This window comes from Staurois parvus, unplaced genomic scaffold (genome assembly GCF_062004578.1).
Source record: "Staurois parvus isolate SC_StPar_1 unplaced genomic scaffold, SC_StPar_1.0 ptg000183l, whole genome shotgun sequence".
Taxonomy (NCBI): domain Eukaryota; kingdom Metazoa; phylum Chordata; class Amphibia; order Anura; family Ranidae; genus Staurois; species Staurois parvus.
In genome coordinates this window covers 9,938,541-9,965,993 of record NW_028317979.1, presented here as the reverse complement: position 1 = coordinate 9,965,993, position 27,453 = coordinate 9,938,541, and the positions used below count along the sequence as shown (strand labels likewise).

General features: G+C 41.9%; 1 protein-coding gene across 4 annotated transcripts in view; it reads left to right on the top strand.

Moving 5' to 3' along the window:
• FNBP1L (formin binding protein 1 like) overlaps positions 1-27,453 on the top strand; it is a 215,309-nt gene that overhangs the window by 127,939 nt on the left and 59,917 nt on the right. For all 4 annotated transcript variants that reach the window (XM_089677304.1, XM_089677305.1, XM_089677303.1 and 1 more), the window contains 5 exons: positions 14,929-14,982; positions 16,557-16,704; positions 17,383-17,445; positions 20,181-20,285; positions 23,357-23,485. In XM_089677304.1, the coding sequence (XP_089533430.1) occupies positions 14,929-14,982; positions 16,557-16,704; positions 17,383-17,445; positions 20,181-20,285; positions 23,357-23,485 (499 nt within the window). The remainder of the gene's footprint in view (positions 1-14,928; positions 14,983-16,556; positions 16,705-17,382; positions 17,446-20,180; positions 20,286-23,356; positions 23,486-27,453) is intronic.

Sequence of the window (27,453 nt, the reverse complement as noted above, 5' to 3'; positions counted from 1 at the left end):
GACAGGACTATCAAAGAGTTAAATGTGCTAATCTAACGTGTGTGTGTGTGTAAAATGTAGTGCTTTTACTTGGTGCAGTGTTGTCTCTTCTCTCCCTTGATCAATGGGTGGGGGGCGCAAGAGCGTTCACACCCCAAAATAGGAAGTGACGCAAGATTACGTTGCTTTAAGAGCTGCTGCTTGCCCGCAAAGTGCGGGTAAGTGGTTGGCAAGTAGTTAAAAAAAAAAAAATGTAAAATTACAAAAAACAATTCTCAATATGGTAATTTTGTGTTTTATAATTTTTTTAAATTTATCAGAATATTACAATGTAATTAGTGATTTATTTAAAAAATGTTTTTTTTTTATGTTACACTTTGCTTTGCAGGAGAAATAAATATAATTTCTCCTGCATTGCAAAGCTTGCTGTCATGAACTGTCATGAATGAGTTAAGTTTTGACCGCTCGCGATCCCGTGTTAGTACAGCCAGAGCAACTTACGGGTATGTCGCTTTGCCTGTAGCTGTCGCCCTGTGCAGTACATGGAAGGCGGGAAGAGGTTAAGTTACTTTCTGATTTCCAGACGTAGGCAAAATGTCATACATGCCAGGAGTCTTCAGGAGGGCAGGAGGGGATTTCTTAGCTAAACGTACCCTCCTGCTTGCATGCCTGGGCTAAGCACAGATGGATTCTAGGAAGTAAATGCTACATTCGTTATCTTCCCTTACTCAAGTTGGCCATAGCCAGAAATGCTCGGAGGAGTTTTTAAAGTGATTTCTCAGCAAATAAAGCATGGAGACCTAGATGGATGGTGGATTTGCTTTGAATATTAAAAACCAAATTAAATAGTTCTTGGTTTGTTGTACACTGATGCAGTTTAGTTCTGCTTTTTTAAAAAAAAACTTTTGCTTCGTTAAATGGGAGCAATAGAAACTGTTAGTGCTTGTAAACTTCAGGCATGAATCATGAATAAAGCATATCCCTCTATAGTGTTCTTGTGTCAATCCAGAGCACTAATTGTCTTTTCTGTCTGCTGCTGTGTTCCTCTATCGGCATGAGCCACTTGTGATTTAGTTTTCCCTGACACCAAGGGAATAATGGTGACAGGGGAGCACACAGTCTGTGACTGACAGCCTCAGTTCTTTTTCTGTGTGCTGTGTGAAGAGGGATCTGTCTTCCCTTCAGTCGGGTCTTTGAGCTCTCCTCACTGATGTAACTCCAGCTCCCCACCCCCTGCTTTTCAGAGCTGAGCAATTTTGTGTAAATTCTGCACTTTAATTGACGTAGGGGAAAGATGACTGAATATAAACAAGTACAACTCATGTAGGAGAATTTTTCACCTGAGACCAGTCACTTCACTGGGTATATGTAAGGGTTTATAAGCACTTTAAAGCGGAGCACCACCCAAAAGGGGAATTTGCCTTTGTCCCCCGTTCGCCATTAAGAAATGGCACTTTTTGGGGAGTGAGTGAGGGGGGGGGGGGGGGTACCAAAATTTGACAGGTACAGCTCCCACTTGTGCTGCGATCGCCTAAGGCGATCGGAAGCGGAAGTTGTCCTCCCTCCCTCCCTACCCATAGTCTTCTGGGACACGTGACAGGTCCCAGAAGACTATGGGGCCATTCACAAAGTGCAGCGCTTATTACGCTTGCAGAAGCCGCAAGCTGTCACAGCAGGGTGCCTACATTGAAGATGCCGGCACTGGGGAGAGAAGATGGCCGGGGAAACCAGCCATGGTGAGGACATCGCTGGACCGAAGGACAGGTAAAGTGTCTGTATTTGAAAAGTCAGCAGCTACAGTTTTTTTGTAGCTGCTGACTTTTATTCATTTGTTTTCAACTGGAACTCACGCTTTAAGGCTTTAAAACGTTTCATAGATAATGTGCCTGGAGTTAAAACTGGGTTCAAACCTATGTGTTTTTATCCTGATCCGCTTTACCATTGGAATCAATAGAAATGCATGTCAGTGTGTATGTTGTTGCATGTTTTCAGTGATTGTTGCAATGCGCTGTGTATCGAATGTCAACGGGCAGCATAACTTGGATCATAATGCGTTGTCTGTTGATGCTAATTAATGCATGTGGTTCGATGCAGTTCCATTGATTAATTGGAAGCCCCGCATGCAAAAACAAAGGCGTGAATCCAGCACGGGTATCTGTCTGTAAGATTGTTCCTGAAATGTATCAGCAGTTGAGTGTTTTTTTTTTTTTTAAGGTTACTTGCATGCTGAGAACACGAGTTATCTGTAAGACACATTCTCCTTCCCCAGCTTGTTTTGTGCTTTAATTAGCAATGACATTCACAGCTTCTTGTTAAATCTTAGTTGTGCAGGCATGGCGGTTTTCCTGTACCTTTTTCAATTACCCGTGATAAACAAGGCTTTTACTTCCTGTGTGGAGCTCTGTCCTGTACTCCCATTACAAAGGGGAACTGTGTACAGGGAAACGCCTAAGTCACAATGTTACCCCTTTGGTCCCAAGGTAAAAATGTGTTGTGTCCTTCCTAAGTGCCCATTTCAAGTAAAATATTCAGTGTGAATTCAATTGGAGACTCCGAGTTTCTAGTTAAGATGAAATGGGAAAAGCAGATATGCTATATAGTACTACAGAGCAGCCAGAAGTCAACATTTCGCAGCTTCGTGTTCCAAGCTAGTGATTGGTTTCTAGTTGGTTGCTACAGGTTATTTCATTTGGCACAATGTTGTTTGCCCTATTTTATGCTTTATATAATCTTATGCTTACCTTTTCCAGGAGTCTTCAGAAGTTTCCATTTCTTCTTTCGAAACAATAGAAAAAAAAATAGAGACTTAAAGCATTAAAACAGGAGTAGTAGGTCAGCAACAGCAGTTTTCCCTTAAAATGGTTGTACAGTCTTTATTTTAATTCTAAAAAAACAATGTTCTACTTACCTGCTATGTGCAATAGTTTTGCGCAGAGTGGTCCCCCACAGGCGCTGTCTGCTCCTTTTATTTCTCAGTGCCCCCATAGCAAGCTTCTTGCTATGGGGACACTCGTGTGGGCACGATGCTGAGCCGGTTCTGTATGTGTGCATCCATAGGCCCTGCCCTCCGCTCCCTTCTCACAGGATTTAATTGACAGCAGCAGGAGCCAGTGGCTCTCACTACTGCCTCTGTGTTCTGTGAACACTGGAAGAGAGCACAGCGTTGTTGTAAACAGGGCCAGCGCTGCATCAAAAGAAGAGACAGGTAAGTATTTTCTCCTTACCTTAATGCAGAAAATCCATTAAAGCAAACTTACCACTTTTAGAACCACCTTAAATACTAAATACCAAATGCAAAAACTTGCATGAACTGTTTTTTAGCCTTTTAAAAAGTGTAACATTCCTGTTCATCCTGTTTGCTTGTCTTCCACACTGCATTTGACTAAACTACCCGTGCAAGCTCCCATTATTCAGGCAAAAGCTTGGCTATAGAGTGTGTTCTCCTTTTCTGTGTGTGTTTTAAAACATCAGAGGCTGTGGGCTGTTTGTCTGTAATGATTGACACCAGCTTTCACACAGATCCTCACTGTCATCCGATAGCAGAGCATACAAGACCATGACATTGACCTAAGAAAGACATTTCACCATATAAGATAATTGATGTTACAAGCAACCCTACCCCTTTGTACATTTGGGATCGTGGGACAAGGAATGCCCTGGTCGCATTTGATTGGTTGGAAGTGACGGATTCCTTCCAGGTTTGATCCGCACCTAGCTTCAGATAAAACCGAAGCTTATTACAATTTAGGACTGGGATTATAGTCATGTGACTAAAAAGATATTTACAACTTTTTTTTTTTTTTTTTTTTTAATGAAAGTTTAGATTGCAGCTTCTATTTGATTTGTTTTTAAAGTGGTTCTAAAACCTTCTGTTCTGCAGCACGAGAGCTGCGGCTCAAGTCCATGTCTCCCTCACTGGGCAGATTAATGGCAACGGGAGCCATTGTTTTCAGGTGCTGTCAATCAAATGCTGTGGCATAGCAGTAAGTGGCGTGGCCAAACAAACACGCACGGTGCCCCCAAGGAAAGCGGCTTTCTGTGAGTGCACCCTGAAGAGGAGGGACCTGGAGTGCCAGTGGGGGACCCCAGAAGAAAATGATCAGGCTGCTCTGTGCAAAAGCAATGCACAGAGCAGGTAAGTATAGACATGTTTGTTATTTTAATAAAAAAAAATAAAAAAAAAAATAAAAAAAGATTTAATAACACTTTAACTAATTTACCTCTAAAAGATTTTACCCATTCATGACTAGGCCATTTTTTTTCTGTTCGGCACTGCACTCCTTTAGCTGACAATTGTGTGGTCATGCAATGCTGTACCCAAATTAAATGTACAGTATCTCACAGAAGTAAGTACACTCCTCACATTTTTTAAAAATATTTTGTTATATCTTTTCATGTAACAGCACTGAAGAAATGACACTTTGCTACAATGTAAAGTAGTGAGTGTACAGCTTGTATAACAGTGTAAATTTGCTGTCCACTCAAAATAACTCTAAACATAGCCATTAATGTGTAAACCACTGGCAACAAAAGTCAGTACACCCCTAAGTGAAAATGTCCAAATTGGGCCCATATGTCAATATTTTGTGTGGCCACCATTATTTTCCAGCACTGCCTTAACCCTCTTGGGCATGAAGTTCACTAGAGCTTCACAGGTTGCCTCTGGAGTCCTCTTCCACTCCTCCATGACTACATCACAGAGCTCCACCTTCTGTTTGAGAATGCCCCGCAGATGCTCAATAGGGTTTAGGTCTGGAGACCTGCTTGGCCAGTCCATGTTTATTCTCAGCTTTAGCAAGGCAGTGGTAGTCTTGGAGGTGTGTTTGGGGTCGTTATCATGTTGGAATACTGCCCTGCGGCCCAGTCTCTGAAGGGAGGGGATCATGCTCTGCTTCAGTATGTCACAGTACATGTTGGCATTCATGGTTCCCTCCCCATTGCTGGCAGCACTCATGCAGCTCCAGACCATGACATTCCCACCACCATGCTTGATTGTAGGCAAGACACACTTGTCTTTGTACTCCTCACCTGGTTGCCGCCACACATGCTTGACACCATCTGAACCAAATAAGTTTTTCTTGGTCTCATCAGACCACAGGACATGGTTCCAGTAATCCATGTCTTTAGTGTGCTTGTTTTCAGCAAACTGTTTGCAGGCTTTCTTGTGCTTAATATTTGGAAGAGGCTTCCTTTTTGGACAACAGCCATACAGACCAATTTGATGCAGTGTGCGGTGTATGGTCTGAGCACTGACAGGCTGATTCCCCCCCCACCCCTTCAACCTCTGCAGCATTGCTGGCAGCACTCATACGTCCACTTCCCAAAGACAACCTCTGGATATGACGCTGAGCACGTGCACTCAACTTCTTTGGTCGACCATGGGGAGGCCTGTTCTGAGTGGAACCTGTCCTGTTGAACCACTGCATGGTCTTGACCACCGTGCTGCAGCTCAGTTTCAGGGTCTTGGCAATCTTCTTATAGCCTAGGCCATCTTTATGTAGAGCAACAATTTTTTTTTTTTTTTCCCAGATCCTCTTTGCCATGAGGTGCCATGTTGAACTTCCAGTGACCAATATGAGAGTGATAACACCAAATTCACACCTGCTCCCCATTCACACCTGAGACCTTGTAACACTTAACGAGTCACATGCCACTGGGGAGGGAAAATGGCTAATTGGACCCAATGTGGACATTTTTACTTAGGGGTGTGCTCACTTTTGTTGCCAGCGGTTTAGACATTAATGGCTGTGTTGAGTTATTTTGAAGGGACAGCAAATTTACACTGTTATACAAGCTGTACACTCACTACTTTACTTTGTAGCAAAGTGTCATTTCTTCAGTGTTGTCACATGAAAAGATATAATATATTTACAAAAATGTGAGGGGGTGTACTCACTTCTGTGAAATACTGTATATCCGTTTTTCCCACAACCAGAGCTTTCTTTTGGGGCTATTTGATCACCACTGGGCTTTTTATTTTTTTTATTGTATAAATGAAAAACGCCGAAAATTATGAAAATAAACCCAATTTTTTTTATTTTCTGCTATAAAACATATCCAATAAAAAATGTAATCAAATTTCTTTGCATATTTATTCCAAAATGTATTCTGCTACATTTCTTTGTTAAAAAAATGACAGTAAGCATATATTAATTTGGTTTGCATGAAAGTTATAGCGTCTGCAAACACTGGGATATATACTAGAATTTTTTTTCTTTTTTTAAACTAGTAATGGCGGCAATCAGCGATTTACAGTGGGACTGTGATAGTGTGGTGATCAATCTGACACTGACACTTTGCGGGAACTGATTAATTGACCCTGACATCACCAGTGAAACTTAGGATAGGTTCACATCTATGCGGGTGGTGCCGCTGCAGATCCGCACGAAAATCCACCTGCACAGAGAAATGCGGACGCACTGGAAAACGCAACCGCACTGGGAACCGAGGTTCTTCCCTGCGTTTCACGTGCACGGGAGTCCATTCAAATGAATGGGCTCTTGTACCCGTGCAATACGCGGCCCTCACGGCCGCATATATGTGAACTGGGGCTTAGTACAGTGTCAGTGTATATTAGCACTGATCACTGTATATTGACACTGGCTGGAAAGGGGTTAACTTCGACGGGCAATCAGAGGGTTAAATGTGTGTCTAGCAATGTGTAATGTTCTTACTGTGTGTAATATGTGCTGATGTGCCGGTTTTTATTCTCCGCTTTGCAAGGAGATAAAAACTGGCACATTGTTGCTGTCAGTAGAGATCACTGTATTTACAGTCCACAGAGTTCTCTCCCTTCATCCGCTCCACCGATCACGGGTCTTGGCCATAAATCATTGGCTGGAACCCACTGTAATGCAGCCAGTGACAGCACAGCCGGGTTGGCAGGCACGTGCCACCTACCTGGAAAGGCAAAAACACACATATGGGATTCTTTTGGTGGAGCCTTACGTGCTGACGTCACTCCGCCATTCACAAGGTCCAAAAGGGCGGCCATGTTAGCAAGTCCGGCAGCAAAGGTTTGTTTGCACATGGAAGATTGTCATAGTTCAGTGGTCGGCAAGCCGGGGCTCGCGAGCCACATGCGGCTCTTTACAAGCTTAAATGCGGCTCTTCTGTGTGCCGGGCGCCCGCTCCCCTCCCTCCCCTCCCTCCCCTCCCTCCCCTCCCTCCCCTCCCTCCCCTCCCTCCCCTCCCTCCTCTCCCTCCCCTCCCTCCCCTCCCTCCCCTCCTCTCCCTCCCCTCCCTCCTCTCCCTCCCCTCCCTCCTCTCCCTCCCCTCCCTCCTCTCCCTCCTCTCCCTCCTCTCCCTCCTCTCGGACGGGCGTGTGCAGGGCGGCCGCCCCCTCACCTCCCCTCCCCTCCCTCCTCTCGGGCGGCCGCCCGCTCCCCTCCCTCCTCTCGGGCGGCCGCCCCAAAAGTCAGGACTCTGCAGCTGTCAGGATGTAGGTGGGGCAGCCAGGATGTAGGCGGGGCAGCGTGACGAACTCCTCTCCTCTCACAGTCCGCCCTGAAGACCAGAACGGCGCGGGAAGCACGGCAAGAGGAACGCGCGGAGCAAAGGTAAGTGAATTGACACAGGGGGGATGAATTACTATATGGGGGGGGACTTACTATATGGGGGGGGGACTTACTATATGGGGGGGGGACTTACTATATGGGGGGGACTTACTATATGGGGGGGGACTTACTATATGGGGGGGGACTTACTATATGGGGGGGGACTTACTATATGGGGGGGACTTACTATATGGGGGATGAATTACTATATGGGGGATGAATTACTATATGGGGGATGAATTACTATATGGGGGATGAATTACTATATGGGGGATGAATTACTATATGGGGGATGAATTACTATATGGGGGATGAATTACTATATGGGGGATGAATTACTATATGGGGAGATGAATTACTATATGGGGAGATGAATTACTATATGGGGAGATGAATTACTATATGGGGAGATGAATTACTATAGGGGAGATGAATTACTATAGGGGGGATGAATTACTATAGGGGGGATGAATTACTATAGGGGGGATGAATTACTATAGGGGGGATGAATTACTATGGGGGATGAATTAATATGGGGGATGAATTACTATGGGGGATGAATTACTATATGGGGGATGAATTGCTATGGGGGATGAATTGCTATGGGGGATGAATTACTCTATGGGGGATGAATTACTCTATGGGGGATGAATTACTCTATGGGGGATGAATTACTCTATGGGGGATGAATTACTCTATGGGGGATGAATTACTATATGGGAGATGTATTTTCAGTTTTAAAAATGTGGCTCTCAAAATAAATTTCAATCGTGGTTTTGGCGAGATTTGGCTCAGTTGAAAAAAAAGGTTGCCCACCACTGTCATAGTTGGTTTTAATATTGACCTTTTAAACATTAAATACTACACTATACCGTATTTGCCGGCGTATAAGACGACTTTTTACCCCTTAAAAATCTTCTCAAAAGTCGGGGGTCGTCTTATACGCCAGTATAACATGACATGACACTTTTTAGGGGGGCGGCGGCGGCACCGCTAACCCCCTAACGGAAGGGACACTAAGTACAGGGGTGGGCAGGGGCTATTTCTTACCTGGTTCCGGTCCCACGACGATCCGGTCCAGGAAGCGCGGCTGCGCCTTCAGTTCGGCCACTGGAGTTCGCGCGGCTGCTCGGCTCCGCCTCCTCACCAGCGATTGGCCGCCAGAACTGTAGCTCAGGAAAGGCACACAGGTGGCCAATCACCGGCGAGAGGGTGGAGCCGAGCGGCCGCGCGAAAATCGAGTGCAGGACCAGCAGGTAAGTGGTCAGTGTAGAGGTGCTGCTGCAACCACATATGCTGGCTGCAGCAGCACCATACGAGAACAGAGTCAGCAAGTGTCAGTGGGAGGAATAGTGCCCCATCATTGGTGTCACTGATACCAATGATGGGGCACTATTCCTCCCACTGATACCAATGATGGGGCACTATTCCTCCCGCTGATACCAATGATGGGGCACTATTCCTCCCGCTGATACCTATGATGGGGCACTATTCCTCCCCCCCACTGACACCAACGATGGGGCACTATTCCTCCCCCCCACTGACACCAACGATGGGGCACTATTCCACCCCCCACTGACACCAACGATGGGGCACTATTCCACCCCCCACTGACACCAACGATGGGGCACTATTCCACCCCCACTGACACCAACGATGGGGCACTATTCCACCCCCACTGACACCAACGATGGGGCACTATTCCACCCCCACTGACACCAACGATGGGGCACTATTCCACCCCCCACTGACACCAACGATGGGACACCATTCCTCCCACTGACACCAATGTTGGGACACTATTCCTCCTACTGACACCAATGATGGGGCACCATTCCCCCCACTGATACTAATGATGGGACACTATTCCCCCCACTGATACCAATGATGGGGCACTATTCCCCCCACTGATACCGATGATGGGGCACTATTCCTCCCACTGGTGTGCACTGGAAGAGGGGTAGTCTTATACGGCGAGTATAGCCCAAACACTACATTTTAGCAGGAAAAGTAGGGGGGTCGTCTTATACGCCCAGTCGTCTTATACGCCGGCAAATACGGTATATTATTCCATTGGGCTCCGTGTGGTGAGCGCTTTCTCCTAAGATTCCGTTCCGGTTGTATTTCCGGCTGTACTGAGGAGCGATCTATGGAGGTGCTTTATGATTGGGTGATGGGATATTCTTTTGGGATAGTTTTTTATGGGCTTTGGTTACATATAATCACTGGCACTTTATGAGCACAATTAAATTGTATGTATTCACTTGTGTTTATGGACACTTTGTGCAATATGTAGATATGTTTAGGGCAACTGTCTCATTCATATATATATATATATATATATATATATATATATATATATATATATATATATATATATATATATATATACATTTTTTTTTTTTTTTTAAGCACTCACTATCTTGGTTTATTCTGTGCAGCATACTTGCAGGGTAAAAGCTTTTTCGTTCAGGCTGTGGCTGCTTTCTAAATGGCAGACCTTTGTTTTGATGCACCTCGAATGCTTTTAACTGATTTTAAACAGTTTAGGAAGCAGCCACAGCTGCAGTATAAAGGCCTGCCCATTGCCAGAGTGCTATGTAGGACTGTCTCTTTGGAAGCAGTGCTCTCTTTGCGGAGGTCTGGCTCACCTCCAGCAGTGACAGAGCTTAGAACTCACCAGTCAGCTGGGAGTGTAGGTTTTGCTGTTTGCATATTGAACTACTGCAGAGAGATCACTGATTCCTGAGCATGGCTCCTTCTGTGCAGTATGCTGGCAGTGGACAGGGAGCTTTCTAAAGAAAAACATCACTTGAACACATTGTTTTGATGGAAGGTTTTAGCTGTATCAAAATGAAAGTTCAATTGGCCTTCAACATTACAGCCATAGAGTAGGGAGTGAACCTTTTACAGACAATTTCAGTAAATACACTATATTGCCAAAAGTATTGGGACACTTCCCTTTACACGCACATGAACTTTAATGGCATCCCAGTCTTAGTCCGTAGGGTTCAATATTGAGTTGACCCACCCTTTGTAGCTATAACAGCTTCAGCTCTTCTTGAAAAAGTTCTTTCTGAAGCACATTTGTGTGGTCAGGCACTGATGTCAGACAAGAAGGCCTGGCTCGCAGTTTCCACTTTAATTCATCCCAATGGTGTTCTATCGGGTTGAGGTCAGGACTCTGTGCAGGCCAGTCAATTTCCTCCATCCCAAATTCCCTCATCCATGTCTTTATGGACCTTACTTTGTGCACTGGTGCGCAGTCATGATGGAACAGGAAGGGGCCATTCCCAAACTGTTCCCACAAAGTTGGAAGCATTAAATTGTCCAAAATGTCTCTGTATGCTGACGCCTTAAGAGTTCCCTTCACTTGAAGTAAGGGGCCAAGCCCAACCCCTGAAAAACAACCCCACTCCATAATCCCCCCTCCACCACACTTGGCACAATACAATCAGGCAAGTACCATTCTCCTTGGCAACTGCCAAATCCAGACACGGCCATCGGATTTCCAGACAGAGAAGCATGATTCTTCACTCCAGATAACACTTCCTCACTGCTCTAGAGTCCAGTGGCGGCATGCTTTAAACCACTGCATCTAACGCTTTGCATTGCATGCGGTGATATAAGGCTTGGATTCAGCTGCTCGGCCATGGAAACCCATTCCATGAAGTTCTCTACACACCATGGTGTTTAGATTAGTCCACATGAAGTTTGGAGGTCTTTAGCTATTGACTCTGCAGACAGTTGGCGACTTCTGCACTGTAAGCTTCAGCATGTGCTGACCCCGCTCTGTCAATTTACGCGGCCCAACACTTCGTGGCTGAGTTGCTGTTGTTCCCAGTTGCTTCCTCTGTTATAATACCACTAACAGCTGATCATGGAATATTTAGTAGCAAGGAAATTTCACGGATGGACTTATTGCACAGGTGGCAACCTATCACGGTACCACGTTTGAATTCACTGAGCTCCTGAGAGCGACCCATTCTTTCACAAATGTTTGCAAAAGCAGTCTGCATGCCTAGGTGCTTGATTTTATACACATGTGACCATGGAGGGGATTGGAACAACTGAATCCAAAGATTTGGAGGGTTGGCCCAATACTTTTTGCCAATATAGTATATATATTACCCCTTTTCATATGTGTAAATATCAATCCATTCCTTGCTTTTTCTATGTCCCCCTTGCTGCAAGGAAAGAGCTATTAGATCAACTTCTGGGATTTGGAAGGAAATCCTTTTAGCATGTTTTTAGAAGATTCTTCCTGGTAGCCAGCTTTAAGAAGTCATCACCTCCTTTTTGCATGCTCTGTGAACCAGTTTACTTCCTGCTATCTGTAAATGCCAGAGGGACCCTTTATGAAGGGGCCAATGCTTGGTTGCCAGGATACCACATTGTTATGGATTTCACCTAATGAATGATAATGAGGTGTGTTTAGAATCTGCATGAACAAAAATAACAAAAAAAGTAGAGGAACCTCTGTATTGGAGAAAATGATTTGCGAGTTGTAAACAGTGTGCTTTGGGATGGCTGGAATCACTAATTCTCTTTGTATTGTGTGTGGTGCTTTTCCACAGTGACAGGAGAATGTATTGCTGAGCTTAGGAAGATCAAATTGCTCCTAGTATTTCCTTTAGAATAAACCTCCTGTGTTCTCCTTACAGTAGCTTCTGTATTAGTATGAGCTTTGGAGGGTAGATCTGATTTTAGAAAAAAAATAAATAGTTTGACATCACGGTTGTTTGTCATCTATACATGAAGTTTTCAGTTTGAGCGTTTCAAATGTTATTTCTGCATTGTTTTTATCCTATAGTAGGATTCCTGTGGATTGTTATCTATTGATAGGAATATTATGGTTATCTTTTTATTTACAAGCAAGTCACTCAAACTTCAGTCTGGGCTTGTCTGGTCTTCAGGCTTGGGCACATAGGTTAGTAGCTCCGTATTTAGACACAGCCCAACACGTGCTGTCCTGATGCACATTGGCATGTGTGTCCTGAACATATTTGTGGTTAAAATGTATACCCAGACATTACTCATACACCTGCAAACTTCCCTCCTACAGCATGGCCCTGCTTCTTCTTTTTTCCTTTTACCCTGTTCTTATAACAAATTTTTTTACAATATATTTTTCTTTTATATAATTTGCTCTAACAAATACTTTAACCACGACTGTAACACATATGTAATTTGGGCGTGTATTTCAGAGCACTTCAAAAAGCACAGTGTTTTCAGCTCCGTTTGTTTGCTGCAGTTACTGTCCTTTGTATATAATACAACATGTATTCACCAGGTTGGAGGTAATATTTGATTGGTGACCGTGGATCCTTTAAATAGGTTGTAAAGTTCATCATGCTTAGTTATACCTACAGGCAAGCCTATAATGAGGCTTACCTGTAAGTACAGTAAATATCTCCTAAATAGACATCATTTAGGAGATAATTTATTTTTGTAACAGCCGTGATGTCACTGGCGTAGACACACTGCATTCTGAATTGACGATGCCATCCATTCAGGGTGCTGTGCTAGGGCCGTGGCTCCCATGCACATGTGAGGAAGTGACGTCATTGAAATGGCCAAATGAAGATGGATACGCTGGGACCTGTGACAGCATGCCACTGGAGCGCTTAGCTTTCAGGTAAGTCTGTCATAATGTGCTAGTATGCAGTGCATGCTAGCACATTATGACATTACCTGCATTGGCCCAATGTTTTGTATTTTTACATTTGTGTGAAATACCTGGTGATCCTGCCAACCCCGTTTTGCTATTTTAAACTGACCACGCTAGGCATGAGAGCATATCCATCCCAGTGTACTCTGCTTTCTGTCTTTGTTGGGAGCACAGCCTGCCTGTACTCAATGATCAGACTTGTGAGGACACACTCCCCTACGCAGCCATTTACTGGGAAGATTCTTGTTCTGCTGTTTCTCCACCCCTAGCTCTCTAAGCCTTATGCAGCTGAGAACAGAGGGAATGTGGTCACTTATAAAAAAAAAATATATATATATATTTCTAGTGTGTGTGTGTGTGTGTGTGTGTATATATATATATATATATATATATATATATATATATATATATATATATATATATATATATATATATATATATATATATATGTATGTGTGTGTGTATATAATGTATGTGTGTGTATATAGAGTTAGGTCCATATAGATTTGGACACAGGCACATTTTTAGGTTTTTTTTTTTTTTTTCAGGCATTTACCAAAACATATTCATATTCATACTTTTGATCCCTTGAAAAAGGTGGAATGGCTACTCTTAAGAGCTGTAATTCCTATACCCTTTTTCCAATTTGGATGTACATAGCCTTAAATTAAACCTGAGAGTGTGCACTTTCAGCCCATATCCATTATATAACTATAGCTTGAATATATTTTGAAAAATAACAAACTGTGCCTGTGTCCAAATATATATGGACCTAACTGTATATAAAATAACATAAACATGGGTTTACATATTCCTTAACAAGTACACAGAAATCAATTTTTATAGAACAGAAATACTTAGTCATAGCATGGTGTTGCCGTTCAGTGGTGTTGCTTTAGGCACTGTTTAACCAGTCTTGAAAGGAAAGATGCTTAAAGCTTGAGGGTCTGCCAGACAGCTAGCATTGTTTTGCAATGACCCTAGTTTAAAGTGAAAATATAATAAACTAGTGTGCTGCTATAACATAAAAGTATGAAAAAAGAGAGTGAGATTGCTGCACTCGATCTCCAAGTGTACTCTTACGTTAAATAAAAAAAAATTAACAAATGTGGTGATTCGTTGCAAATGCATGGTGTGGAATTTGTGATGAGATTGCAATACCAGAACTTTTTTTGCATATTGGATTGGACTATTGCTATCTAATTCAGCATTGCATTTGTTTAAAATTCTCCATTTGAATAGGGAGTTAGTGCATCACGTTTGTTTATTTTTTTAATGACCGTAGTTTGTAATAGTTTATACAAACCTTCTTACTTCGCAAATACAACTTAATGACTTGTAGGAAGTACTGAACATCATTTATGTATGAATGTTTTATGCCTGTTGCAGCACATCGTAATTGTATGAAATCCAGTTTATCTGCATTTTTAGTGAACAGATTGAAGTATGGGTAGATATTTGTCATGATGCAGAAGCTTTGTTTAAATTTTTCTAAATACTTTGAAGTAATTGAAGCATGGTTTCACTTTTCAGACATAATTGCAAGGATGTTTGAAGTACAACACTTTCTACACAGTTAAAGGAAACTGCCACTGATGAAAGCCATGAAAGCTTCTTTGACCGTTATTTTTTTTTTTTTTGTCTTATTAAAAATAATTTTTTTTCTGTCACAAAAACATGTTTTAGTTGGACTATTTAATCTGTAAACATTTTTTTTTTTAGGAATTTGGTGAAGAAATATTGTCCAAAGAGATCATCTAAAGATGAAGAACCAAGGTATGTCAATTATTTTCAACATTTTCGTTGCAATGCTCCAAAAGGCTTGCTTTTATTAGCAAGTCTGTTTGGCTTTGCTATGTGGCAGCAAGGCATAGCAAGACATGTAAATCAGGCCGTGATGCAATTTCCTCTACAAACCACTCATTTAAAATGGTAGACAACTGTTTCATTTGTGTCCTTGCAGTAGATCTATTTTTTTTTTTTTAAGATTTTAACTTCCAAGGGGACCATGTGGCAAGATTCTGTTCTGAGTGAATGGCTATTAGAACCCATAATGCAGCTTTATATGCTGGCTGTAGCTTCATAAACCTTTTGTAGCCCAAATTATTGGGGGGGGGGGGGGTAAAGCAAGCACAGAGCACTCTAAGCTGTGTGGTTTATCACTGTTATGAATTCACACTCATTGCTGCTTCATTCATGATGGTAAAAGATGACAAAGGGCTTTGACTCTTGAGTAAAGTATCAGCCTATGCCTTGTATGAAGCAAAAGCTGCCAAATATATAGTGCACAGAGCTACATCTGAGTCTTTTACTATTATGAATGAACAAGTAGCGCTAATCGTTCACTCATAATAGTGACCGATCCCTCAGAACTAGTGATCTAATGTATAAACAATCAGCGCTGTCAGACTGGTCTAGTGTATAACCTAGAAACTGAGAAGATTACTCAAGTTGTGTATGTCTAAAAGCAGCAACTAATACACAGTGCTGCAGGTTGTGCCCTTTTTTTTTGGGGGGGGGGGGGGGGGGGGTGAATGGCAGCGCTTAGCATCAGAGAGTCCCCTGCTGCCAGAGACTAGAGGCTGTGGGGGGGGGGGGGGGGGTGACTGTCTGACCATAGGGATGCATATATTTGGGGATTTATATAACCTTTTAAACAACTGTAATCTTATTTTTATGTTTTTCTGTTGAAATGTTTTCATGCTATTTCATACACTTTACAGTATTGTGATTGTTTAGTTTCCCTGAAGTTTCACTTCATTGCTATATTGAATGGGATAGAGTTCTAAAATATTTGACTTAAAGCAGAGCTCCAGCCATAAAAAAAAAAGTCAGCAGCTACTAAAACTCTAGCTGCTGACTATTAAATAACAGACACTCACTTGCTCCTTGATCCAGCGGTGTCTTTACTACAGCTGGTTTCATCAGCCGTCCTCTCTCCGCGGCATCTTCAGTGTGGGCACGGTGTGTGTGAAGCTGCAAGCTGTCACAGCCAGGTGCCCACTGCGCATGGGTGAGTAGCGCTGCACTTTGTGAATGGTCCCTTAGTTCCACGGGGGGAGGTGGGAGAGGACAACCTCCGCTTCCGATCGCCAAGGCGATTTGCAGCAGACGTGGATGCAGGTACCTGTCATATTCAGGTGCCCCGGCCTGCTCCCCTAAGGTGCCAGTCCTTGACTGGGAGCTGGAGATGAGGGCTCAGGAGATGTGGGGAGGTGTGCTGGAACATGTTACACCCTTAATACAGGTGTAACATATTCTAAAGGGGAACTTGCCCTTTAAAGATGGGTTCAGGTATAAAAAAGAAAGTTTTAAAATGACTTTTTTTCTGTGTTGCTTTTTTTTGTAAGGTTCACATCTTGTGCATCCTTCTATAATATCCTCAATGAACTGAATGATTATGCTGGACAGCGTGAAGTGGTGGCAGAAGAGATGGGACACAAAGTTTATGCAGAAATAATGAGATATTCCTGCGACCTGAAATCAGAGAGAAAATCGGTATACATTTTCACCTTTCGCATTTAGTTTGATGTGATGATGTCAAAATGCATATACAGTATTGAAAATGTAGAACAGTTCCCCCATTGGAAAAATGGTAGAAATTCTGGTACTACATGGCCATGAATTTACGGATAGTCATCATCAATGTGTTTAAATGCAGCCCTTTTAAAATGTGCTGGTTAGGCTCAGTCCTATGGCTACATTAGGATATGAGATGCCTGGAAAATAAGACATGCTTAGTTTTGTAGAATGATGAATGCTTATTTTAGTGCAAGTGAACACAAGTATGCCCTGTGTAGACACATTTATCTTATGGAAGTGATAACAGAGCTTGGTGAACACAGAAGCCATCTGGGTCAATAATCCTTACTTTGCTTGGTGGCTGGAGACATTGGGCAGGTGTCCCCTTTTTTACATCAAGGTGAACAAACCTAGCTTTTGTTGTCCTTTTTGGGACAATTTTGCAGCTTCAGTTGTGGTTTTAGTGTTTTAAAGTGTACAGTTTTTTCAAAATATAAAAAAAAAAAACAAAACTGACAGACCTTGCACTACTGTTTACTATCTACTTGGTTAAATTTGTTTTACCATCCCTTGAGTAAGGTTGATTATTTTATTTTTAAAATGGCATTCTGTATTCAAACCCTGACAAGCCCTGACAGTATTTTTGTATTACAGCATCTTCAGGAGGGGAGGAAAGCCCAGCAGTACCTTGACATGTGCTTTAAACAGATGGACAATGTGAGTATTCTTTCTTTTTATAAAAGGTTTGTTCATAGCCACTGTTTTGCTGTTAGTCTGACATCAAAACTGCAAAAGAATATGGTGAAATGAAGTTACAAATTAGAGCCAAACTCCAGACCTATAAACAAAATGATATACAGTTGTGTTCAAAATAATAGCAGTGTGTTGAAAAAAGTGAAAGCTCAAAATCCTTCTAATAGCTTTTATTTCCATACACACAAATGCTTTGGGAACACTACACATTCTATTCCAAATCAAAACATGAAGAAAAGTATATCAAATTTGCGTTCCTCTACAAAAAAAAAAAAAGTAGAAAAGTGAATATTAGACTGTTCAAAAAAATAGCAGTGTTTGTATTCTTCTTTACAAACTCAAACATTCACTATATAAAGTGAAAAATGTTAGAAGATTTTGCTTTCTTTTGAATCACTTAATATTTGGTTGTATAAGCACTGTTTCTGAGAACTGCTGTACATCTGTGTTGCATGGAGTCAACCAACTTCTGGCACCTGTGAACAGGTATTACAGTCCAGGATGATTGGACTACATGCCACAATTCTTCGCCATTTCTTGGTTTTGCCTCAGAAACTGCATTTTTGATGTCACCCCACAAGTTTTCTATTGGATTAAGATCCGGGGATTGGGCTGGCCACTCCATAACGTCAATCTTGTTGGTCTGGAACCAAGATGTTGCACGTTTACTGGTGTGTTTGGGGTCGTTGTCTTGTTGGAACACCCATTTCAAGGGCATTTCCTCTTCAGCATAAGGAGCATGACCTCTTCAAGTATTCTGATGTATTCAAACTGATCCATGATCCCTGGTATGCGATAAATAGGCCCAACACCGTAGTATGAGAAACATCCCCATATCATGATGCTTGCGCAACCATGCTTCACTGTCTTCACACTGTACTGTGGCTTGAATTCAGTGTTTGGGGGTCGTCTGACAAACTGTCTCCGGCCACTAGACCCAAAAAGAACAATCTTACTTTCATCAGTCCACAAAATGTTGTGCCATTTCTCTTTAGGCCAGTCAATGTGCTCTTTGCCAAATTGTAACCTCTTCAGCACATGTCTTTTTTTCAACAGTGGGACTTTGCGGGGGCTTCTTGCAGATAGCTTGGCTTCACATAGGCGTCTTCTAATTGTAACAGTACTCACAGGGAACTTTAGACCTTCTTTGATCTTCCTGGAGCTGATTGTTGGCGGAGTCCTTGCCATTTTGGCTATTCTTCTATCCATTCGAATGGTAGTTTTTCGCTTTCTTCCACATCTTTCAGGTTTTGGTTGCCATTTTAAAGCATTTGCGATCATTTTAGGTGAGCAGCCTATTATTTTTCTGCACTTTATATGTTTTCCCATCTCCAATCAACTTTTTAATCAAGGTACGCTGTTCTTCTGAACAATGTCTGGAACAACCCATTGTCCTCAGAATTTCAGAGAGCAATGCGCTGTAACCAGCATGTACAACATTTGCTGCCTTCCTTCCTTACATAAGGGCAATAATTTTCCACCTGTTTTTCAAAGAATGAATGACCTCACTAATAGTACTCCACACTGCTATTATTTTGAACATGCCCCTTTCTATTAGTGATTCAATTACACGGAATCGGCAGCATGCATGTCGTGACTGTTGGGTCTGTTGGATTTCTATTACTCTACTACACCTGCTAGTAAATTATTTGCCATGTAGAAATATCATTTCTACCAAAAACAGTGATTGATCAGGTTAGTGATGTCTGACTGCTATTATTTTGAACACAACTGTATATACATTTTATTTTTTAAATGTAAATAGTACCAGAATTTATCTTGATATCAGCTTTTTATTATCCACTGTATGGTCAAGAGGAAGGGTTGCCAGTCAAGTGTCCTGCATGTGCTGGCAGGTGGAGAGGGAGCAACAGAGACCAGCGCATCAATGTACTGTTCCTCCACTCTCCTCCTTCATGCTTTTGGTCTTGACCAAGCTGCATTGCTTTAGTGCAGCAGGTCACCAGCTTGTGTTTAACAGAGGTGTGTAAAGCCAGCCATAGATGGTTCAAATCTCAGTTCAGCAGGGACCAGCTGAGATTCAAACAATCTATGGACAAGCTAATGTACTCAATTTCGATTACTGTACAACCTGAGTAAAACCAGTCTGTCTGATTTTTTTTTTTTTTTCTTTTCATGCCATTCTTGCCAGTGGCTATGGCCGCTAGCAATAATCGCTGTGTTCTGACAGGGGCGGCTTCCCACGACCCAACATTCCCTCCTTCTGTGGTTGCAGGAAATCAACCGCATCCTTATGGCAAGCCTAAGTGTGTGGACTAGAATGATAGAAGTGATTGTTGAGCTTTTGAAATTTCCCAGAGCATTTTTACAAAAGGATTTTTTTTTCCTCTTATATTTAAGGCTTTGTTTGCGCAAGGTTTATAGACGTCAAGCTGTTCACCCAAAATTCGTGGGGGTTGACCGGGACAGGCAATACAAATATCAGTGCTCTGTATCTCCAAATGCTCACCACTGTGCGATAACAGAGGCTTGGGTTCTTGTACTTGTCTATTATAACATAATACATTCTTGATATTGTCAATGTATTATTTGAATGCTTTATTTTGTGTGTGTGTGTGTGTGTGTGTGTGTGTGTGTGTGTGTGTGTGTATGTATATATGTATATATATATATATATATATATATATATATATATATATATAATCCCTCTTATTAGCATGTATGTTTTTTTCTTGCAGAGTAAAAAGAAATTTGAACGAGAATGCAAGGAAGCAGAGAAGGCACAGCAGACCTATGAGAGGATGGACAATGACAGTAATGCCACCAAGTCAGATGTAGAGAAGGTAACCATACTGTAGTAGTAACAATAGTGATTACAGTGACCTATATTCGGGAAACCACATCCCTCAGTGTCCAGAGTCTGTCAGCTGTGAATGCTATAGCAGTAGGCATTTTGCTGTTTATTTGTCCAGTACACAGTGTGTCTATGGAACAGTTCTTCCTGTTCCTAGATCCCAGCTGCCTGATGACACATTGATGTAATCAGAAACAGGCATGGGTGGGGGTATGCTTGTCAAACTCCATGTGAGCTTCTCTGGGATATTAAGAAGAGAGAGTGCCTAGGCAAAAGCTACTAATGTGCTTTGTCACATTAAGAAGCAAAATCTTCCACCACGAGCCTTTAAGAGTCGGCAAGCATTACATTGATATATTTTGCATGTTCCATATTCACCTCATTCCTGAATTATGGAACAGTTAACCAGGAACAAACTTTGTCTTCTCTTAGAATGAATTTCACAAAGCTAATGTAAAAATTTCAGTACGTGCCAAAAAACAAATAGGGGTTGATTTACTAAAACTGGAGAGAGTACAAAATCTGGTGCAGCTCTGCATAGAAACCAAACCGCTTCCAGGTTTTATTGTCAAAGCTTAATTGAACAAGCTGAAGTTAAAAGCTGATTGGCTATCATACACAGCTGCACCAGATTTTGCACTCTACAGTTTTCAGAAATCAACCCCATTCTGTCCTAGGATAGCACTGCTGTCTCACTGTACTGTATCTAAGTGGAAGCAGCTATGTCACCCTGGGCTGCTTTTTTTTCTTGACTTAGATTACAGAATACCTCCCCACTTTCATCGTAACAATAAAGGGTAGTTGTTCTATAGTTCAGTTGTGAGCTGAGGCTGACTGAAAAGGTGCTATGGGTATTCAGTGCAGCTGAGAAACTGTTATCAGCTTACTAAAGGACATTACAAGATCAGGGATGTTGGCTTCAACAACTCAGGTTCCTGTTCACCTCATAAGCATAAATTTGAAGAGAGAGCTGGAGTCTGATGACAGTCCTTCACAGTACATTATTTGGTAAAAGATAACTGATCTAGGACATCAAATTAACTTGAACAGATGTAACAAATCACATTTTATGTTCTATTTAGCAGACCAAAAGGTAGCAATATAAGAGATGCTTTTTGTCATGGTTTTTAAGTGCAGACTAGTACTTTGCGATAGCCATTTTTTTAGGCCGGTCAGACATCTGTTAGGGTCGTTCTTTAGGATTACCAGACAGGAGGATAGTTTGTGCAACTGTATACCCCCACACCACTTGCTGCAATTCTAGGTTTTATATTTCCTCTAAAAGGTGAACCCACAGAAAACGTGGTGTTGATGGGTAATATGTACAGTCTCAAAGATTCTGAGTAGCAAGATCTAGTTGCTAAAATTCTCAGCACTGTTCCATCTGAAATGGCATCGCAGGTCACTTGTGGATGCGTTTTAGTCAGATGACTGTGGTTGTCTGGTTTATTTAATGAATGATAAAGAGATCCCTATTTTAGATTTATCAATATTTACAACTTGCTTAGTGTAACCTAGGCACCAAATGCCCTATTCTTTATGTCCTGTTAAGACATTATTCACGATAAGACCTTGAGCTTTCTATATATAATAGAGAACTGTATCTTACATGTAATGGGATTTTTAGGGCAACTTTAAATTGTACATAAACAAACCAATTATATAAAAGGTTCAACATTTTGTTTAAACAAATTTCTTTTGTTTTGCAAATTGGCACATACACAATAGACATAGTGGGGTTTATTTACTAAAGCTGGAGAGTCCAAAATCAGACTCCCTTCTGCATAGAAACCAATCAGCTTCCAGGTTTCATTGCCAAAGCTTCATTGAACAAGCTGAGGTTAGAAGCTGATTGGTTTCTATGCAGAAGGGAGTCTGATTTTGGACTCTCCAGCTTTAGTAAATAAACCCCAGTATGTTCGCCAATACAGAGTAATTTTAACAACTTATTCACGTCAAAGAGTTGTAGTTATTGCGATACATATGCCAGTGGTATCCCCCAAAAGCTGTTTTCCATCTTGCAACCTCAGATTTTGACTGCAAATATATTCAGCCTGGGATCCAACGTGTTTCGAATGTATTGACATAAATTCTTCCTCAGGGATAAGATACCACTCTATAACAGTAATTATTATCAATAGTCAATTATCAATAAGTACCTTTTGTTATTATGTTGATAGTATAACAAACCATAGGAGTTTCCTCCAAAAATGAAGCCATCATTTTGATGGGCAAGGACCACGGGTGCCACATCACAAACACTGTCAAAGCACATGTTGATGCAATAAAATATATGAAGGGTACAAAGCCTCATCAATATAGATAGAAAGGTGGGAATGAGTTTGTGAAACTCCATATCCCCTTGTCTAATATTAATGGGGACATAATACAAAACTATTTCGATCACGGGATATATATCCTCAAGCATTTATGGGTAAAGGCCTATAGATTAAATCGGTCATCTCCCATAGTAGGTATTATAATACAACTAACAGAAAAATGCACTAAACATGGAAACTATATAGCTCCTGATGTTTAGAAACAAGCATATCTTTTTAGCTCACCACAAGCTGCAAAATAATATGGTAGTATTTCTCCAAGGGGTCAAATTAAGTACTAGGAGCTTTGCTTTGTTATTCAAGTCATGACCCTCTAAGGGGTCAGCGTCAGGCACAATGTGTGTGTTTCCTCCCAAAGTCAGGCTGCATGCTGAAAGCTGTGTCTGATCATGCCAATTAGGGCGTTTTATAGAGTCCACTGTGGATGTAATGTGCATATTTCCTCCCATTTGCGGATCACATCCGCTGGAGAGGAAAATGGCGACCATTGTGTGGTCCCCAGCGTGCATCACAACCGCGCTATGCACGTTGACGTCATGTCTGGCTCCAGAATGATGCACTTCTGTAGACCAGACGGGAGCCGTCTTGGAGACCGCTGCCTACACGAAAACTATATGGCCTGCACACAAGGCACACTTTATTTTAATATTAAAAATATATTATTTTATTATTTATATTACTTTTTGTTTTTTCTTTTCTTTTTTTTCTTTTTTTGAAACAGGCAAAACAGCAGCTTAATCTGCGAACACACATGGCTGACGAGAGTAAAAATGAATATGCTGCCCAACTGCAAAACTTCAACGCTGAACAAAACAAACATTTCTACATAGTCATCCCACAGGTTTACAAGGTAGGTTTGTTCTCTTATGATTGAAGTGTTCTTGTAGTACTGTTTGATCTAAGGATAATTTATATATTGCTCACTGTACTTTTTAAGATGAAAATAGTTGATTAAAAGGAAGTGTATCAGGGAATATTTAGGACCAGAAATATATTTGTAATTTATCCCCTTCACAGAGTGTTCCCCCTTTAAATGGGCTTTAACCACTTGTTTACCAGGCACTTATACCCCCTTCCTGCCCAGGCAATTTTCAGCTTTCAGCGCTGTCGCACTTTGACAATTGTATGGTCATGCAACATTGTACCCATACAAAATTTTTATTTTTATTTCCACACAAATAGAGCTTTCTTTTGGTGTTATTTATTCTCCGTTGGGTGTTTTTATTTTTCCTATAAACAAAACAACAAAAAATTTGAACAAAAAAGTTTTCTCTTTTTTTTTATTGTAACATTTTGTGAACAGGTAATTTTTCTCCTTCACTGATGTGCATTGATGAGGCTGCACAGATAGGCAGCACAGGTGGGTGGCACCTTCTGGGCACAGGTGGGTGCCGATCTCTGACAATTGCCAGTTATCGACAGTACTTATGCTGTGACAGCGTGAGGAAAGTGCAGCAGATAACCGGCAACTGTGTTTACCTGGTGATCTGTGTCATTGGACACAGCTGATGACGTGGTAAAAGGCTGCTGTGATTGACATTTTACCACATCATGTGATCAGCTGTGTCCGTAAGACACAGCGGTCACCGGCAGTGTCGGAAGCACTCCGCTGGCATCTTCTGGGAGGATGTCCTTGGATTCCCTCCCAGAACTAGAGAACTGCGCTGTAGCCATTTTTCGGCTATAGCGTGGTTGGAAAGAGGTTAATGTAGGGGGAAGGACCAGCTTCCTGATCACATGACCGCTGTGATTGGTTCTCACATTGATCCTTTGATCAGGAGCCCATCCCACTGACTGTCAATCAGATGCCACGACCAAGAGCTTGTCATAGTTACATTAACACAGTGAGGTTGAAAAAAAAACACTAACCCGTCTAGCTGAACCAATAATTAAAAACCAAAACACACACTCCAATAGACAACCTCCATGTATACAATCCTATACCGACAGAAGGCAAAAATAAAAAAAACTAAGCATGATCCAAAAATGAAAAATGAAATGAAAAAAATAACATTCTGAACCCCCCCCTTCCCCATTCAATAATGGAATATTCCCTGGATCAACTACCCCTGTCATTATTACCTCTAATTATTATCCAGTTTTATTTTGTACAGCCAGCAATTTGTTAGAAAAAGAAATCTAATGAGCTAGCCACAAGCAGTGCTTTAGGAAGTCTGTTCCATATTTTCACAGCCCTTACTGTGAAGAAGCCTTTCCGTGTGTGAAGGCTAAATGACCTGAAAGTGAATAGGACAATACCAAATTCATGATTTGCACCACTTCTGTATTTATACATGTTGATCATATCCCCCTTAACCACTTGTCCTGAGGATTTACCCCCCTTCCTGACCAGGCCATTTTTTGCGTTACGGCGCTGCGTTACTTTAACTGACAATTGCGTTTTAGATACTGGAAGTTTTAGCGTTTACAAATGGTGGTATAGATACTGGAATTTATTTTTTCTTACTAGTAATGGCAGCTATCAGCGACTTATAGCAGGACTGCAGGATTGCGGTGGACATTCTGACACTGGGGGGGAACTGACTTGGGTCACTGACATCCCCAGTGACACCAATACAGTTATCAGCATTAAAACAAAATGCACTGACACTGTACTAATGGCACTGGGCAGGAAGGCATTAACATGAGGGGCAATCAAAGGGTTAACTGTGTGCTTGGGAGTGTTTTACTAGGGGGCTGTGTCTGTGTGCTTCACTGTAAGCACACCACACTGCCCGAGCTGCCTGGGAGGAGAACTGCACAACCATCCAAAGCAGTGTGCCAGGGCTGACTGGGAGGAGAACTGTTAGTAAACAAAACAGTTCTCCCTGTCAGAAATCACCAGGCGCTGGCGAGTAATCACTGGCCGGGACCCGGTGATTGATAGCCGTGGACACAAATGGTGGTGCGGGTAGAGCATGCGCGCCCCCTACCCAGAAATGCTAAATCACGTGTATATATACGTGATTTTGCGCACCCATGCCACCCTGTAGCAGTATATCTGTTATAGGGCGGATGGGAAGCAGATAATCTCCTCTTATCAAAAGAGAATAAATTCAGTTCCTCTAATCTTTCCTCATAGCTGAGCTCCTCCATGCCCCTTATCAGTTTGGTTGCCCTTCTCTGCACTTTCTCCGGTTCACAAATATTCTTTTTTTGTGAACTGGTGCCCATAACTGAAGTGCATATTCCACATGAGGTTTTATTAATGATTTGTACAGGAGCGAAATTATGTCTGTCTCTGGAGTCTATACCTCTTCTGATATGAGAGAATTTTGCTAGCTTAGAAACTGCAGATTGGCATTGCATGCTATTATTGAGTCTATGACCAGAATTCCCAGATCCTTCTTCACATTGACTCCCCCAGCTGTTCTCCTCCTCCTATGTTCAATGCATGCATGTTTTTAGCCTCCAAATGCATAACTTTACATTTGTCAGCATTAAATCTCTTTCGCCACAGTTTCCCGTTTAAAAAGTGCACTGAGATCGGCTTTTAAGTTGAAGACAGTTCCACTGCATAACTTGGAGTCATCTACAAATACTGAAATTGTACTTTTAATCCCAGAGACTATATAATTTATAAATGTTAAAACATAAAGGTTGCAGCACCGAATCTCTCGGTACACCACTGTTAAAGGATAAGTTCACCTTTCGTAACATGTTACACCCATATTCAAGGTGTAACATGTTCCCGTAGCACGGGGCTTGAAAAAGCCACTCTCCAAATGCGAGGAGAAATTCCTCTGTGGTGAGCAGCGAGCACAGATGAAGCATGGAGCGACTGCACCTGCGCTCCAAGCCTCATTGTGAAGCCGAGTTCCAGTTTAAAACATCCGGTTTCCGGCTTCTGCGGCACCGCCGCTGAGGGGACAGGTGCAGGAGAGGTCTGCTCTCCTCCGCTGAGAGGAGACACCCTCTCCACTGCCGCGGGGGACTTGGAGGGACTAGGAGTAAGTACTGTATATATGTCATATCACTATAATGGAGTACATGGGAGCTGGGATTTACATTACTGTATACATGTCATATCACTATAATGGAGTACAGGGAAGCTGGGATTTACATTACTGTATACATGTCATATCACTATAATGGAGTACAGGGGAGCTGGGATATACATTACTGTGTACAGTTTTATATTTTGGACTCTTTTTTTTTTTTTTTTCTAAAGAAAAATGTAATTTCATAAGCTTTAAGGGGACAGGGTTGGGGGACAGTCCGGGGGTAGGGTTGGAGGTGGACCTGGGCAAGGTTGGGTGGGGCAACTGGTGGAGAGTAAGGTTTGTGCCTGGCTAGTAGGTCTAGACTCGAAATTATGAGCCCTGCTGTAGGACCTGCTCCCCCATCAGAAAAATTACACTGACAGTCTTCAGGAGACCTGCATGGCACCAGCAATCTGCTGATAGTTGGTGCAATGCTTTCCAGGTTTCTAAAACAAAAAATAGTAAATGCACGTTTTTTTTACCTGCAAAAAAAATGTGCATTTATTTTTAAAGATCAGATTATCCTTACCTTTAGATCAGCATTCACTACTCTTCGAATACATTTTTTTAGCCAGTTTTCAAGCCATCTTCAACCTGAATTTTCTAAGCCTGTAGACCTTAATGTACAGATTAGCCTTGTTTTGGGGAATTGCGTCAAATGGTTTGGCAAAATCCAAGTATACTGTGTCCACAGCTACCCCTTTTGCCTAGGTTTTTGCTTGTCTCCTCATAAAAAGAAATCAGATTTGTTTTGACAAATTCGGTCTTTCGTGAATCTGTTGTCTGTTTTTTAAAATATTTTCTAGTAAAAATGCTTCTGTATGGTCTTTTATTG